This window comes from Hemiscyllium ocellatum, chromosome 8, assembly GCF_020745735.1.
Source record: "Hemiscyllium ocellatum isolate sHemOce1 chromosome 8, sHemOce1.pat.X.cur, whole genome shotgun sequence".
Lineage (NCBI taxonomy): Eukaryota > Metazoa > Chordata > Chondrichthyes > Orectolobiformes > Hemiscylliidae > Hemiscyllium > Hemiscyllium ocellatum.
Window position 1 is genome coordinate 68,344,721 of NC_083408.1, and position 15,296 is coordinate 68,360,016.

The window sequence follows — 15,296 nt, forward strand, 5'->3', positions numbered from 1 at the left end:
AAACTTTGTGCACAAAAGTAGGCTTGTTTAATTATTTCAAGATGTAAATATTAGTGGTCTAAATTTTGCTGGTTATTGAAACTGTCTTTCTCAAGCAGCTATCGAAGCACAGTGACCAAATGGAGTTCACATGTGCAACCTCCAGCTCAAAACTCCATTGAAAAGGAAGAAGGAAGTGAGGAAGATGTTCAGAATAATGCAGAAGGAGATGGTAACAATGAATTGGATCCTGAGGAAACAGTTCTTGCAAAGAGAAGTAAGTTTGGCTAGATATTCCACTTTCTAAATTTATTTTCGATGACTTTTTACATGTTTAGCATATTTAGAAGTCCAAACTAATTATGAGACCAGATTTTTTTTCATTGCTCTGATATGAAATTATTTGAACAAGACTTGAACAAAACAAAAATTGTGCTTCAGTTCCTGTGGCTGCATGTCTTCATAGAGTCATAGAGATGTACAGCACGGAAACAGACCCTTTGGTCCAACCCGTCTATGCCGACCAGATATCCCCAACCCAACCTAGTCTCACCTGCCAGCACCTGGCCCATATCCCTCCAAACCCTTCCTATTCATATACCCATCCAAATGCCTTTTAAATGTTGCAATTGTACCAGCCTCCACCACTTCCTCTGGTAGTTCATTCCATACACGTACCACACTCTGTGTGAAAACGTCGCCCCTTAGGTCTGTTTTATATCTTTCCCCTCTCGCCCTAAACTTTTATGTCCTCTAGTTCTGGACTCCCTGACCCCAGGGAAAAGAGTTTGTCCATTTACCCTATCCATGCCCCTCATGATTTTGTAAACCTCTATAAGGTCACCCCTCAACCTCTGACCCTCCAGGGAAAATAGCCCCAGCCTGTTCAGCCTCTCCTTGTAACTCAAATCCTCCAACTCTGGCAATATCCTTCTAAATCTTTTCTGAACCCTTTCAAGTTTCATAACACCTTTCCTATAGGAAGGAGACCAGAATTGTATGCAATATTCCAACAGTGGGCCTAATCAATGTCCTGTCCAGCCACAACAAGACCTTCCAACTCCTGTACTCAATACTCTGACCAATAAAAGAAAGCATACCAAATGCCGCCTTCACGATCCTATCTACTTGCGACTCCACTTTCAAGGAGCTATGAACCTGCACTTTTTGTTCAGCAACACTCCCTAGGACCTTACTTAATGGTAAGTGTATAAGTCCTACTGAGATTTGCTTTCCGAAAATGCAGCATTTCGCAATTATCTGAATTTAACTCCATCTGCCACTTTTTGGCCGTTTGGCCCATCTGGTCAAGATCCTGTTGTAATCGGAGGTAACCCTCTTCACTGTCCACTACACCTCCAATTTTGGTGTCATCTGCAAACTTACTAACTGTACCTCTTATGCTCACATCCAAATCATTTATGTAAATGACAAAAAGTAGAGGGCCCAGCACCGATCCTTGTGGCACTCCACTGGTCACAGGCCTCCAGTCTGAAAAACACCCCTCCACCACCCTCTATCTTCTACCTTTTGAGCCAATTCTGTATCCAAATGGCTACTTCTCCCTGTATTCTGTGATCTCTAACCTTGCTAACCAGTCTCCCAGGGGGAGCCTTGTCAAACCCCTTACTGAAGTTCATATAGATCACATCTACCGCTCTGCCCTCATCAATCCTCTTTGTTACTTCTTCAAAAAAACTCCGACACTCTTTCTGTCTTCCTGCTTAGCAAATCCTGATCCATTTTATATCCGTATTCAGAACTTTGAAGTAAGTAAATAGAAGAAAATATTTGTACAAGTAAATACTGATGTGTAATTTCTTACATTTTCCAAAAGTAACTTTTTATGTTTGTTTTTGTGCTGGTGTTTGAAGCAAACATATGCAGAAAACCACTTTGTTGTGTTGATTACTTATTGAAAACTGTTCTTCTGTCCTGCAGGGTTAAATCCATTTAGTAAAAATCTTGGTCCTGTGGAACGAATAATTCCAAAATCAGGTACTGAGAATAGTTTGCCATTAGTGTATATTAATTATGCATGTTACTTTGTTGTCTATTTAAAGGTGATAAAATAATATACTGACTTTAGTCTTCATTTAAAAGCCAACATATTGGCATTTTAACACGTTTGCACAACTATGCATATTATATCATAGGCATTTGCATTGAATCAGCTGGCTGGTTGTCTAATTGTGAAAATTATGTTAATCACAAACTGAAAGTAGATGCTTAATTCAGGATTGCTTCCTTTTAAATGTGTCACTGCCAAAATGATTGTATCATAAAATCATTGATATAAATTTTAGAATGGAACAGTATTAGTGAAATTGAAAACTAGTATTGGATTTATGATACAGATTCTGATTTTATAACTTTCTTGTCAATAGTAACTCTTACAAACAGTATGCTTGCACGTGCCAATCCATTTAAGGTAAGAAATGATCATACAGTACTTAAAACTTTTTTTGTGATTATGAAGTTTTATCTGTCCTGTGAACTGAACTATTAATTATTTACGCATTGGTTTTAGAAGAAAACAATTTGATATCCACAAAGTAATTTGATTTAATGTACGGCTTTGGTCACACAACTCAATTTGACCTTCTCGAAAATAAAGCAAAAAGGCTCTTTTTGTTTTTAAAGGAAGCTTCTCTCTAACAGAAAGGGAGAAGAGAAATAACAAGCTGCAGTGATATTCATCTTAGGTCCTCAACAGTTCATTACCGAAGCCCAAATATTTCATACTTTGTTTCTCATTGGAAATTTAGTAGAATAATTTTTCTGTGAACAGCCTTCTGCTGAGAACTCTTCCCTTCCCTTTACTTTTCCTTTCTCCAACAACTTGTCCTCACTGTATGGTCTTGGTTTATACTCCTGGAGTTATATTCCAAGTGGGATACCTGCTTGCGCACCCATGGCTGGGAGCCAGCACAGAGGCCCACCTCCCACTTCTGGAATCCATTTACATTGTTGTTGCCACAGAAATGCAACCAACATCATCAAAGTCTTTTCCCACCCTGGTAATACCCTCTACCTCTTCCATCAGGCAGAAAATACAGAAGTTTGAACACGCACCAACAGCCTATCAGATCTTCTCCTCCCCACCCCCATTGACATCTAGGCAGATCTGAACCATCTCATTTGCAAATCTCTCAATCTATATCCTCTCTGTTCTTGATCCTTTTATTAGTGGGAGCAGTTTCTCTGTGTTTACCCCCACGTGACCTCTCAGCACTTCTCTTCAACCCTCTCTCCAAAATAAATAATTCTAAGCTGTCTGATTTATCTTCCTAAATGGAATTTTTCATCCCTGGAACCATTCTTGTAAAATCACTCTTGACATTCCAATGGGTTCATAATCCCGTGTGGCACACTACTCCAACTGAGGTTTAACAAGTGTCTTTTATAATTCAGCATGAACGTTTTGCTCCTTATACTTCATGCCTATGTTAATATATCCCAGGGTACTATATGCTTTATTGACTGTTCTCTCCAATTGTCCTGCCACCTTCAGTGACAGGGTTATAGAGGTCTGCAGGTCAGTTAAAGCCCTTTGGCCCATCAAATCTGTGCCAGCCAAAAACAATCACCTAACTATTCTAATTCCGTTTTCCAGCACTTGGCCCATAAACTGTGTACATTGGCATTGCAAATATACATTTAGGTACTTCTTAAATATTATGAGGGTTTCTGCTTCTACCATCCTTAGAGGGTGGCAAGAATCTGAAAGTCACTGCCTACAAGTGGGGAGAAAAAATTCTTCTCATCCCTTTAAACGTCCTGTCTCTTACCTTGAATCTATGCCCTTGGTCTTTGATCCATCCATCAAGAGGAAAATGTCCATCCTGTCCATGCCCCTCATAATGATCTATGCATCTATATACCGAAATGTCTCTCATAAGTCTGAAGAAGAGCTTATGCCCGAAATGTCGATTCTCCTGCTCCTTTGATGCTGCGCTTTTCCAGCAACACATAGTTTACTGTGTTTCAAATTATCCATATGCTTTGACCTTGTGGCTCATTAGATTACTATGTATCAAGAAAAGCAAAGCCCCAGTGCTGACCAGTTGGGATCTCCAAAACAAACCTTACATCAGCCAAAAAAAAGTGTCCATTACCCTCTGTTCCCTATTGCTCAGCTAAGTTCGTATCCACATTGCTTATTTCCCTTTTGTCCCATGAACTAAACTTCTCTCATAAATCTATAATTTTTTAATAAATCCACATACACCATATCAACAACATTAGCTCACTGAACATTAACAGCTTTCTGTTAATTTGTTTTTTAAAAATCCAAGTTAGCTAAATATGACTTTTCTTTTAGAAATTCCCACTGATTTTCACAATAGAAATCAGCTTTTTCCATGAGGCTACTAAATCAATCCCGAATAATTGTAGAAGCTTCCATAACAGTGAATTTACTTTGATTAGTCTGTAATTGCTGAACTTATTCTACTTTAAACAAGGGCAAAATGTCTTAAATTTTCCAAACCTCTTGTACACTCCGAGCCAAGGGAAGACTGAAAGATTATGACCATTTCACTTCCTTATTTGCTTCTCATCTGGTCTCGCTGCCTTATCACCCATAGACTATCCAACCATATGACATTGAAGCAGAAGGAAGCCATTCACTGAGAGACATGGCTGAACTGATAAACCTCAAATTCACATTCCTGCTTTACCTCCATAACCCTTGATCTCTTGCTAATTAGCTTTCTATCTCAGCCATGACAATACTTAATGACCTTCCTCTGCAGCCACCTATTCTTGACATCTGTAAACTTCTGCTTCTCTTGTCCAAGTCGATAAAATACATTGTAAATAATTGTAGCATTGTAAGTAACCTATGGTACTCCAATAGTTTTAGGTTGCCAACCTGAAAATGCCCTCCAATCCCAAATCTGTCACTCCTATTAGGTAGCCAATTGTCTATCAGTGCTTATACTACTCCAAACACTGACAGCTTGTCTTATTAAGTAGCCTTATGTACAGTCCCTTATCAGATATCTTTTGGAAATCCCCAAATACGATAAATCTACTGGTTCCACTTTATCTATTCACCTTGTTAATACATTTGACACACTTGATTTTGCCTTCATGAAGCTATGTAAACTCTGCTTGATTAGCTACTACTGCATGCTTTACTTTGTATTCTTTATAATAAATTGTTTTGCTTTCCCAACAACAGATGTCAACAGACCTATAGTTACCTGTTTTGGCTCCTTCCCTCTTGAAGGATGTCCAATGCCATTTTCCACTTCGCTGGTGATTTCCCAGAATCTAGGGATTCTGTGCATCCATTATCTCTGAGCTGCTTCTTTTTAAAACCCTAGGTTGCAACCCTTTGGGTTTAGGGAACTTGTTGGCATTTAGCCCATTAGTTTTCCTACTGTTTCTTCTCTAGTGGTTTGTTATGACATTTATTACCTGGCTGCTTTAGCACTTGATTATTTAGTACTTTTGGATTTCTATTTGTGTCCTTTACTATGAAGATGCAAAACCTTTATTCCACTATTTCCTGGCTGTCCATTATTTCCCTAGCTGCATTCAATAAGGGGTTTATGTTCACTGTAACCACTTTTTTTTTGCTTTTTATATATACCTAAGGAAGCTCTTGTCCATTTGTATGTTACCTGCAAGGTCGCTGATATAGTTTATTTTCTCCATCATCTTTTGTAATCTTTTATTGGATATTAAAACTTTTGCAAACTTTGTTTTACCACTAATCTTTGTCCCATTATGTTTTTTTCCTTTCAATTTGATAACCTCCTTAACTTACTGATTAACTGTGATCGATTTATCTCCTTTCTACAGTCCTTGTTCTTCACTGGGATAGATCTTTGCTGTGAACCACGAACTGCTATTGTTTCTCAACCATCTTTTATTCACGCCCAATTTTCTCACACTCAAACTGAAAGTTAAATTCTACCATATTATAATCACTGTTAACTAAGTGGGTTTTTTTTACTCCGATCATTTATTAAACTTCCTTTATTGCACATTGCAATACTTCCTTCTGGTTAATTTTGAGCCCTTCTAGTGACTTTCTCTTGTCACCAAGAGGCAGCATCTGTTCACTTGGCAGATGGATCCAAATTATTCATTTAACTCTTAAGCCATGCCGTTTGCCTTTAATGTTCATAGAGAACTCTTTGTGGCTCCCTTTTGTATTGGATGCCTGTCTTTTCTCATAATGCCATTTTACTTTTCAAATATGCTTTTTCAACTCTCCTCTGGAACCTCTTGGTTCTTAGTTATATTCTCTCCCCAAGAATTGTCAAAAGTACACTTACCTTTATTTGTATCTCTTTTTTTTTATCCAGGAAGCTCTAGACCTGTTTATCCTGCCTTTCCATTTTGAGGGTGTGTACTTTTGTATGCACCCAAACCATGTCTTCCTCTGAATGTAGCCATTGTTCACCTACAATTTTTGTTTCTGTTCTTACCCCATTGAAGCTAGCTCTCCATGAATTAATTATTTTTACTCTGGATTGCCTGATTAACAAAATGTTGCACAAGAAACTCATTCCGAGCTCTGTTCACGTGTTGTCTTACCACTTTATGTGTAAGTTCCACTATGCTTTGTTTTATTCTGTCTAACAGTAATAAAATCAGCAGGTTTGGTTGCTTCTGTGGAAAGAAGAACAGAATTGACATTTCTGTCCTCACCTTTCCTCTGTTTTTGTGAAAAGACATAGACCTCAAAACCTAACCCTGTTTCTCTCTCCACAGAAGCTACCAAACCTGAGGATTCCAGGATTTTCTGTTTTCATTTCAAATTTCCGACATCCCTGAGCCTTTACTTTTGTAAATGTTAATATAGCATTTTATTTACTCAGCCAAAATGTTTTCTCCTTTTCAGGTAACATCTGGTGGAATATCCCCTGCATTGGTTGGAAATCATGCGCGTAACACCAATATTCTAGATAGCATGGCGAAAATTAATAAGAAAGCTTCAAGTACCAACAGCCAATCTGCAAGTAATGAGAAATCACTGCTTCTGAAACCTCTGGTCTCAAAACCAAAAGCCAAACAGGTAAAAGCATTTTCAGAATTTGCTTTATTAGAATCAGGAACTACGTTGTTTTTTTTTTAAGTGCATGATTGTTGCACCAGTTGGGTGTAAAACCTAGTATGGAATTGAGCTGTGCAGGCCAAAAAAAATCCTGATTTATCCTCTGTTTTGTGATGTATTGGTTGTTCACTGCCCAAGTGATCGTTGACATGTTCCTACTGCTGTTCTCTGTAGTTCTGTTGGGAGTTATCACATCCTGTAAAACCCCAACAATCTTCAGCATCTCTTTAGAAAATTACATGTAGACATTGCATCAGGATCTAACTGCGTATGCAGCCTTTAACTTGCTGCCTCTGCTCAAATGTGAAAATACCTTTTTGATATCAGACATTTGTAAAAGCTTGTGGAACAAATACTCAAATAAAGTTGATGGGAGAATATTTAAAATTTGTATATCAATATCAAGAGAGATTAAAGGAAAAAAAAAGTCCTGTGTGCTATTTTTTTCATTTAACTTCAGATATATTACCTAACCATTTTTTAAACATTGAACATTTTTTTGTAAGCATTTATTCACAAAGCTAGTTCTTTTTAAAAATAGATTCGGGTGTTTTGCAACACTTACATTGCAAGATAAGATGTAGAAATAAAAAAAAAACTTGACCTTTTAAAACTCCCATGTGGTGATAATTACATTAGAGTTCATGATTTCTATAATTAATTTGTGTAAGGATTGAGCCAGTCCTACGCTCTTCTGCAGTCACTCCAAAACTGATGAACTGCCTGACAAAAAGACCACAATTTCTGTTACAATATTCAGGCTGTTAATCTTTAGTTTGGCGTCTTATTTTACCTATTTTCTTTACAAGACCCAAGCTACACTGTTCCAGCCCGCCATTTCTAAATTCAGCAGTAAAACTGTGGAAGAAAAAGCAATTGAGGCTCCTTCTATACAATCAATCATCCCTGACAACAACAACACAGAAAACAAGAAGTGAGTGCTTTTAAAATTATACACAATGGATGTGCACTTTAGATAATCTTTAATGCTACTGGAAATCTAGCAATTTGTGTCAGAAACCATCACAGAGTTTCTTTCAAGAAAGTGTTATTTACTGACTTGTTTGTTGGAAAATAGTGATTACAAGATTCAATGTGTTTCCAGTTAGTCACCATACAGATTCTACTTTGAAGCTTAACCTATTATCTCCAAAATCAGTATTGTATTAGAATTTCTAACAATTTAATGTGATTAGTAAACAATAGCTGTTCAAATACAATAATAATGTTTTTTCTTTGTAAAAAGGCCTAAGAAGACAGGTTTCCAACTCTGGTTGGAAGAAAGTCGAGAGGATATTGTTGCTGAAAGTCCAGGTTTATCAGAAGAAGAAATAATTAAGGAAGGCATGAACAGATTCCGTGTTCTGTCAACTGAGGAGAGGAAGGTATGAAAATTCAGGCCTGGAATAGTTTTTAGCCTTTTTAATATGTTAGTTTTTGTTTTTTGAAAATTTCTGTCTGATTTTAATAATTGCTTAATTTGCAAACATTTGATTTCTTCAAATAATAATTATTAACCAGTCAACCTATTTCATTTGCTTTCAAATGAAAGTAGATGCTTGGTAAAATATTTGTAGTCATACCTTGGACACATCCTACTGTTGTAGTTATATAGTTTTCCATTCAGTTCCTTTGCATTGGTTGAGTATAATGTAAGAGAATGCACCTATTCTACAAGTATTTGTTTAATATATTGAATAGATATTTGAATCTGAACAGATTCATGTAGTAAAACTGGTGCATAACAACAATCCCACATTTATCACGAATATCTAATTTTAAAAACCTACAGGTTTCAATAATGTTAAATTGATTAAAAAAAACAAATCTATATAGGTGTTTTAAGGTACGTGCACTGCCGAGATTTATTTTCATCAATACTGGGAAGTCTAGCAGAAATCGAATTGGAAACAGTGTCAGCACCAGCGCTACTTGATTTTGATTGTACTGCTCATAGACTACAAAACAAAGTACAACTGAATAGATTTGAAGTGGCTGTTGCTGAGGAATCATATCTATGTAAATTTAGTAGTATTGATTTTGTTTCTTTGTGACCTGTTATTTAAGCAGGATTGACAGGTGCAGAAACACATCTGTTTAGGTTTACTTAATTGGAGGACAACATTGGAGAGTAAAATATGAAATTTCACTGCAGTGTTTGTGCTTTGAATTTGAAATTAATCTGAGGTGAAGTCTTAAAGTAGTGGATGAGGAATTCCAATTGAAGCTGAGTCAGAGGTCGAGGGGGACCACCCAACTGGATGTTTCATATTTGATTTTTATTTGCTTCTGATAATGGAGTAATGACATTTTCAGTGCAGCTGTTTTTAGTTTTTGGGAATCAGCTATCTGAAAAAGAAAAAAAAATAAATTAGTGACCAAACCTAGGTCATTCAACATTTGCAGAAATTCTGCAATTAGACCTAGTGATTTTTTTTCTGCCAAAGAAGAACTGAATATGACTCAAAACATTTACATGAAGGAAAAGTGTAAAGGAAAATATAGAATGTAAGTTTTACACTGTAGCTGCAAGGGCACCCCTTTAAAATTTTCTCTTTAACTATGCAGAATCTTTGGACAAGTCTGACAGAGACATACTTGTTCCATCACGTCTTGGGATAGAACCATAGATAAGGAAATTTTAAATTTTGCTTCAATGTTGCCAAGTCAAAAACCTGGGACTCCCTCCCGAATAGTGTTGTGGATGTACTTGCAACTCAGGGATTGCTGTGGTTCAAGAAGTGAAACCTTTCCAAGAGCATTTAGCAACGGGCATCAACGGGTGATATTATCGTGCAATTATTAATCCAGAACCTCAGCGAAGGTCTGGGGATGCAGGTTCAAATCCTGGATGGCACATGGTGGAATTTGAATTCAATAAAAAGTATCTTGACTTAAATGTCGAAGGGAGGGGGCAATGGCCTCGTGGTATTATCGCTAAAGTGTTAATCCAGAGACCCAGGTAATGTTCTAGGGCCCCAGTTTCAAATAGTGCCAAGGCAGATACTGTAATTTGAACTCCATAAAATCTGGAAGTAAGAGTCTAATGATGACCATGAACCCATTGTCGACTTTTGGAAAAATCCATCTGGTTCATTAATGTCTTCTAGGGATGGAAATCTGCCATCCTGATCTGGTCTGGCCTACATGTGACTGCAGACCCACAGCAAAATGGTTGATTCTTAACTCATTTGAGATGGAAATAAATGCTGGGCTTGCTGGCAATGTTCATGTCATATGGAGAAAAAAAATTGTTATTTTCTCCATTTGTTAAACTAATGTTAAAACAAATATTTATCTGCAGCATTGCAGTGAGCAGAGATGCGTACAGCTCCTCATGAGCTATGGCTGATTTTGAATCTGTTCCCACAGTTGCAGGTGGCATCTGAAACCCTTGTTCTTCTGGGTGATAAAGGTTGTGTTTTTTGAAGGTACTGTTAAAGGAGCTTTAGCAAGTGTCTGCATCACTGTGTGCCAGTGGTATGGAATGAATGTTGAAGGTGATAGGTGAGGTGTTGATCAAATAGGCTGCTGTGTCCTGGATGGTTTTAAGCCTCTTGAGTGTTTCGGAGTTGCAGGCAAGTGGAAAGTATTCCATCACACTCTTCACTTGTGCTTTGTAGGTGGTGGATTGTCTTTGGAAAGAGATGAAGTGAGTCACTTATCACAGAATTCCCAGTTTCCAAATGGCTCTAACAGTCACTTTATTTGCCTGGCTCATCCAGTTAACTTTCATTCAGGAATTCAATGTTGAATTGCCATTGAATGTCAATAAGTGGTTCTTCCTTGTCTCTTCTCTCTTGATGGCTGTGGTCTGGCATTTTGTGGCATGAATTTTACTTGACACTTGTAAGCCATTGTATTAGGTGCATTAGTCAGAGGAGGGTGGGTTGTTCTTCGCAGGATCGGTGTGGACTTGTTGGGCCTGTTTCCACTCTGTAGGGATTCTAATCTAATCTAAATATTGTCCCGGTTTTGCTGGGTGTGGATAAAGACTGCTTCGATACTGGAGTTGCTGTAGTCATCAGCGAGTGTCACCATTTGTGACCTTAAGGACAAAGGAAGATCATTGATAAAACAGATGATGTTTGAGCCTAGGACACTATCCTAAGAAATACCTAATTTGGAGGCGCTGGTGTTGGACTTGAGTGTACAAAGTTAAAAATCACACAACACCAGGTTATAGTCCAACAGGTTTATTTGGAAGTACGAGCTTTTGGAGTGCTGCTCCTTCATCAGGTGATTGTGGAGAATAAGATTGTACGAACACAGAATTTATAGCAAAAGTTATTGTTGGGGGTGGGGAGGGGGTGGTTTGAGTGTCTGTGAGAGGGTATGTGTGTGTGTGAGTGTAAAGGGGTTTAAGTCTGTGACAGGGTGTGTGTGGGAGTGTATGAGAGGGGGTCTGTGTGTGTGTGGTCCAATGGGGGTCACCTGTAGTGTGACACGTACCCAAGGTCCCTGTTGAGGCCATCCCCATGGGTACTGAACTTAGTTATCAGCCTCTGCTCGGCCACTTCTCGTTGTTGCCTGTCCCGAAATCCACCTTAGAGGATGGTCACCCAAAGGTCTGAGGTTGAATGAGCCGGACCGCTGAAGTGTCCTCTGACTGGAAGGGAACATTCCTGTCTGTTGTTTGTTCTGTGGTGTTCTCCCCCACCACCACCATCACCACCACACACACACATAAGTTTGTGGGGTGAATTTGTATTTGCAGAATTAACTTTGCTCAAAAACTGCATGAATCTATGTAAGATTCTGTAAATCCGTTCTTTAGCTTAAACTCAGTCTGACCATTGTGGCATAGACAGTCTCACACAGGGCACCTCACATCTTCAATACCTTATCTGGGCTGACATGGCACCTATTGTTAAAATGCACTTGAGAATGTAAATTTTTAAAAAAGGTTTGCAATTTACATATGAAAGAAACAATTAAAGTCTTTTTCAATATATAATTTCAGTTACATCACACTAAACCTTTGCTATAAATTCTGTCTTACGATCTTATTCTCAACAATCACCTGATGAAGGAGCAGCACTCCAAAAGCCAGTGCTTTCAAATAAACCTGTTGGACTATAACCTAGTGTGGTGTGATTTTTAACTAAGAAATTCCTGTAAGCATGTCCTGAGGTCGAAATATTGCTCTCTAAAAATCACAGCCTTTGTAGTTTGTCCTTTTTATGCTGGTGGAAGTTTGCCCCCAATTCCCATTTATGTCAGTGTTACCAGAACTCCCTAAGTCCATACTTAGTCAGTTGCTTCCTCTTTTTGCCTGTAGTTTTACTCTGTAACGGTTCCACTGAAGTTTATTGGGATTAATTGATTTCTCCTCGAGGTTTTTAATTTAAAGGCTTGGTTTGGAATGACAGATGGACAAGTCACAAACCAAAATTCAATACTCTATTTGTTCACTTGTTCTGCCTGCTTGTCTTAGTGATAATTCCTTCACCCCACCACCACATCATTACTATCATGAGGTGTGTAAATAATTCCTATTAAAGCCATGTATCCTTCGCTATTCTTTTACCCTACGTATAATACTTTCACTAAGATCCCTTGCTTCTATAGTTAGTGTATGTCTTCCCCATATCCTCTCGATGCTGATTTTTTTTATTGACTGGGATATTTTGCTCCTAGTATTACTCTAGTTGTGGTCTCTGCAATAGCTGCGATATTATGACATTTAGCGGAATTTGTTTTCTAACAGTACATGAATTTGATGACAGAATTCTTATCTAAAACATAAAAATATCCGTAATAAATCCTATTGGCTTTCCTCTTTTTTTAAAAAAACTTTTTGGATGCCCCTCACTCCATCCCAATCCATTCCTCACAATTAGTTTAAATTTTTACCTACATCATATTTACTCCAACCTAGGCCTCCAGCTTATGTGACAGGCTACGTCTGTCTCCTCCGACATAATTTTTTTGGTCATGTTTATCCCTAATCTTTCCAGCTGCCTGGTCCAACATGTAGGAGGGAAGAATGTCTGAGGACTTTGAGTGCTAAGCCACTAATTAGATATATTTTAATGCCTTTCAGTGTGGCCTTTCACTCTTTCTAGTGTAACCAGGAATGGCTGCATAGTTTATAACCCTCGTGCATGAAGTTAAATTGCATATGGCCCTTTTAAGTAGAGTGGAAGCTTTTTTGATTGGCTTCAGTATAGTGTTGAATGATGACCAAATTGCTTGGCCACCTAGCAGTGCAGATTTAAATTATTCTTCTGGTGATGTTATTTCCAGGCCTGGACGGAGAAAGCTAAAAGAAGCGGAAGCATTGACAATATGCCTGATGCAGAGGATGCTCAAAAACGCAAGCGTGTGGAAGAGCTTCATGAAGATAACCTGGAAAGCAAAGATGAAAACTCTGAAGAACCTGGAAGCTTGGCAAAAAAACAGAAACAACAGCATGTATCCACTAATTCAAGATTGGCTGCCTTTGCCTTCAAAAAGGAGTAGCATTTCTGCATATTACTTGACCACAGTTTGAACATTTTAATATTTCTACCACATTTATTGATTTGTCAATAGTTATATAGTTTAGACAAAACAAGACTGTATATTTTTTTATAGTTAACATTAAGGACGCAATTCGTCCATTGTGTTCATCCTGTACAGTGATTTTTCTAGTTCAGCCAAAAATGATCTTGAGTAGAACAAAAACGTTTTCTTTAAATTACAAGTCTCGCTTTTAGGTATGATTGGCCAAGGCCGAGTAGCTGGTTGTGTTATCTGTAGTATTTTACTGCAATGGTGTATAGTGGAGAGTGGAAGTGCAGGTCGTGGATAGAATGGCAATATCGATAAATCAAATTAATGTGCACCAAGACAACATTTTTGTTGTAAATCATAACCTGAGAAGTTTAACAGTAGTGAATTGTAATAAGGTGAACTCTGGAGACTTTAATGGGAATGTACAGATAAATTATGAATTCAGTGGAATATAATTTTGAAAAACCTGTTGCCCTTGGCATTGCAATTAATTAGTTTAGTTATTTCCAGTTATTCATCCACTTGCAAAGAAAGGTAGGTCGAAATCTTCACAGATTTCAGTGTTTTATAATTATATGATAATGTATACTTATGGCAAGATACTAGCTTTCGTTTAGCAAAAGTTTTCTTTTTTTAAGTATGAATTTTAAATGTGTGTTTTTATAGGAATTAAACTGGATCTCTTTTGGTACAGTATTTGTATTTCTCATTGATTTCTTATAAGGTTTGAAGAATAGTACAGTGTGTTAAAATGAAAACGTATCAGACTGAAAAATAGAAAGATGGCAAAGGTTCAGTTTGGACCTGAATCATTATTTTGGTTCTCCATCATTTCGTCTTGACTTATGGTTTTCTCTGGATTTATAAATTGATACCTTAATTTCCTAAAAAAATATAGATAATCCTATATGTAACAAAATAATTAACATTAAATGATAACTGTGGTAGAATAGGTTATCTTTAAATAATCAAGTTTCATCATATAATGAAACAATAAAGCTGTATGCAGACAGATCCCTTAATGCTTGAGTTTTTCTATTCACTCGTGAGACATGGGTATTGCTGGTTGGCCAGCATTTATTGCCTGTCCCAAGCTGCACTAACTGAGTGGCTCAGTTCACTTCAGAGGATAGTTGAAAATGCAATCTAAGGGTCTGGAGTCACATGCAGACCAGTTGAGGGTGGCAGATTTCCTGCCCAGAAGGGAATTAGTGAGCCAGATGGATTTTGCCAACAATTGACAGTGGCATTTTTCATTGAGCTTTCATAGAGTCCTTACAGTGTCGAATCAAGCCCTTAAGCCCAGCAAGTCCACACTAGCCCTCCGAAGAGTAACCCACCCAGACTCATTTCCCTTTATTTCCCCCTGACTAACGCACCTATTACTATGGGCAATTTAGCATGGCCAATTCACCTGCACATCTTTTGCACTGTGGGAGGAAACCGGAGTACCTGGAGGAAACCCACGCAGACACGGAGAATGTGCAAACTCCGCACAGTCAGTCGCCCGAGGCTGGAATCGAACCCAGTTGCTTGTGCTGTGAGGCAGCAGTGCTAACCACTGAGCCACTGTACCGCCAGTGGCGTCATGGTTATCAATAGATTCTTAATTGCAATTTCTTTTGTAATGACTTCAAATACCACCATCTGCCGTGGCAAGGATTTGAATGTAGGTCCTCAGAATATTCGCTGAGTTTCTGGATTAATAGTCTTCTGATAATACCACTAGGTCATTGCCTCCCCT

General features: G+C 38.0%; 1 protein-coding gene across 1 annotated transcript in view; it reads left to right on the forward strand.

Moving 5' to 3' along the window:
- The window catches only part of wdhd1 (WD repeat and HMG-box DNA binding protein 1), a 64,727-nt gene extending 50,523 nt beyond the window's left edge, over nucleotides 1-14,204 (forward strand). The window contains exons 21-27 of the mRNA XM_060828431.1: nucleotides 99-256; nucleotides 1,921-1,977; nucleotides 2,367-2,410; nucleotides 6,842-7,015; nucleotides 7,864-7,988; nucleotides 8,301-8,439; nucleotides 13,304-14,204. Of these exons, the coding sequence (XP_060684414.1) occupies nucleotides 99-256; nucleotides 1,921-1,977; nucleotides 2,367-2,410; nucleotides 6,842-7,015; nucleotides 7,864-7,988; nucleotides 8,301-8,439; nucleotides 13,304-13,519 (913 nt within the window). The 3' untranslated portion in view covers nucleotides 13,520-14,204. The remainder of the gene's footprint in view (nucleotides 1-98; nucleotides 257-1,920; nucleotides 1,978-2,366; nucleotides 2,411-6,841; nucleotides 7,016-7,863; nucleotides 7,989-8,300; nucleotides 8,440-13,303) is intronic.
- The last annotated feature ends 1,092 nt before the right edge of the window (nucleotides 14,205-15,296 follow it).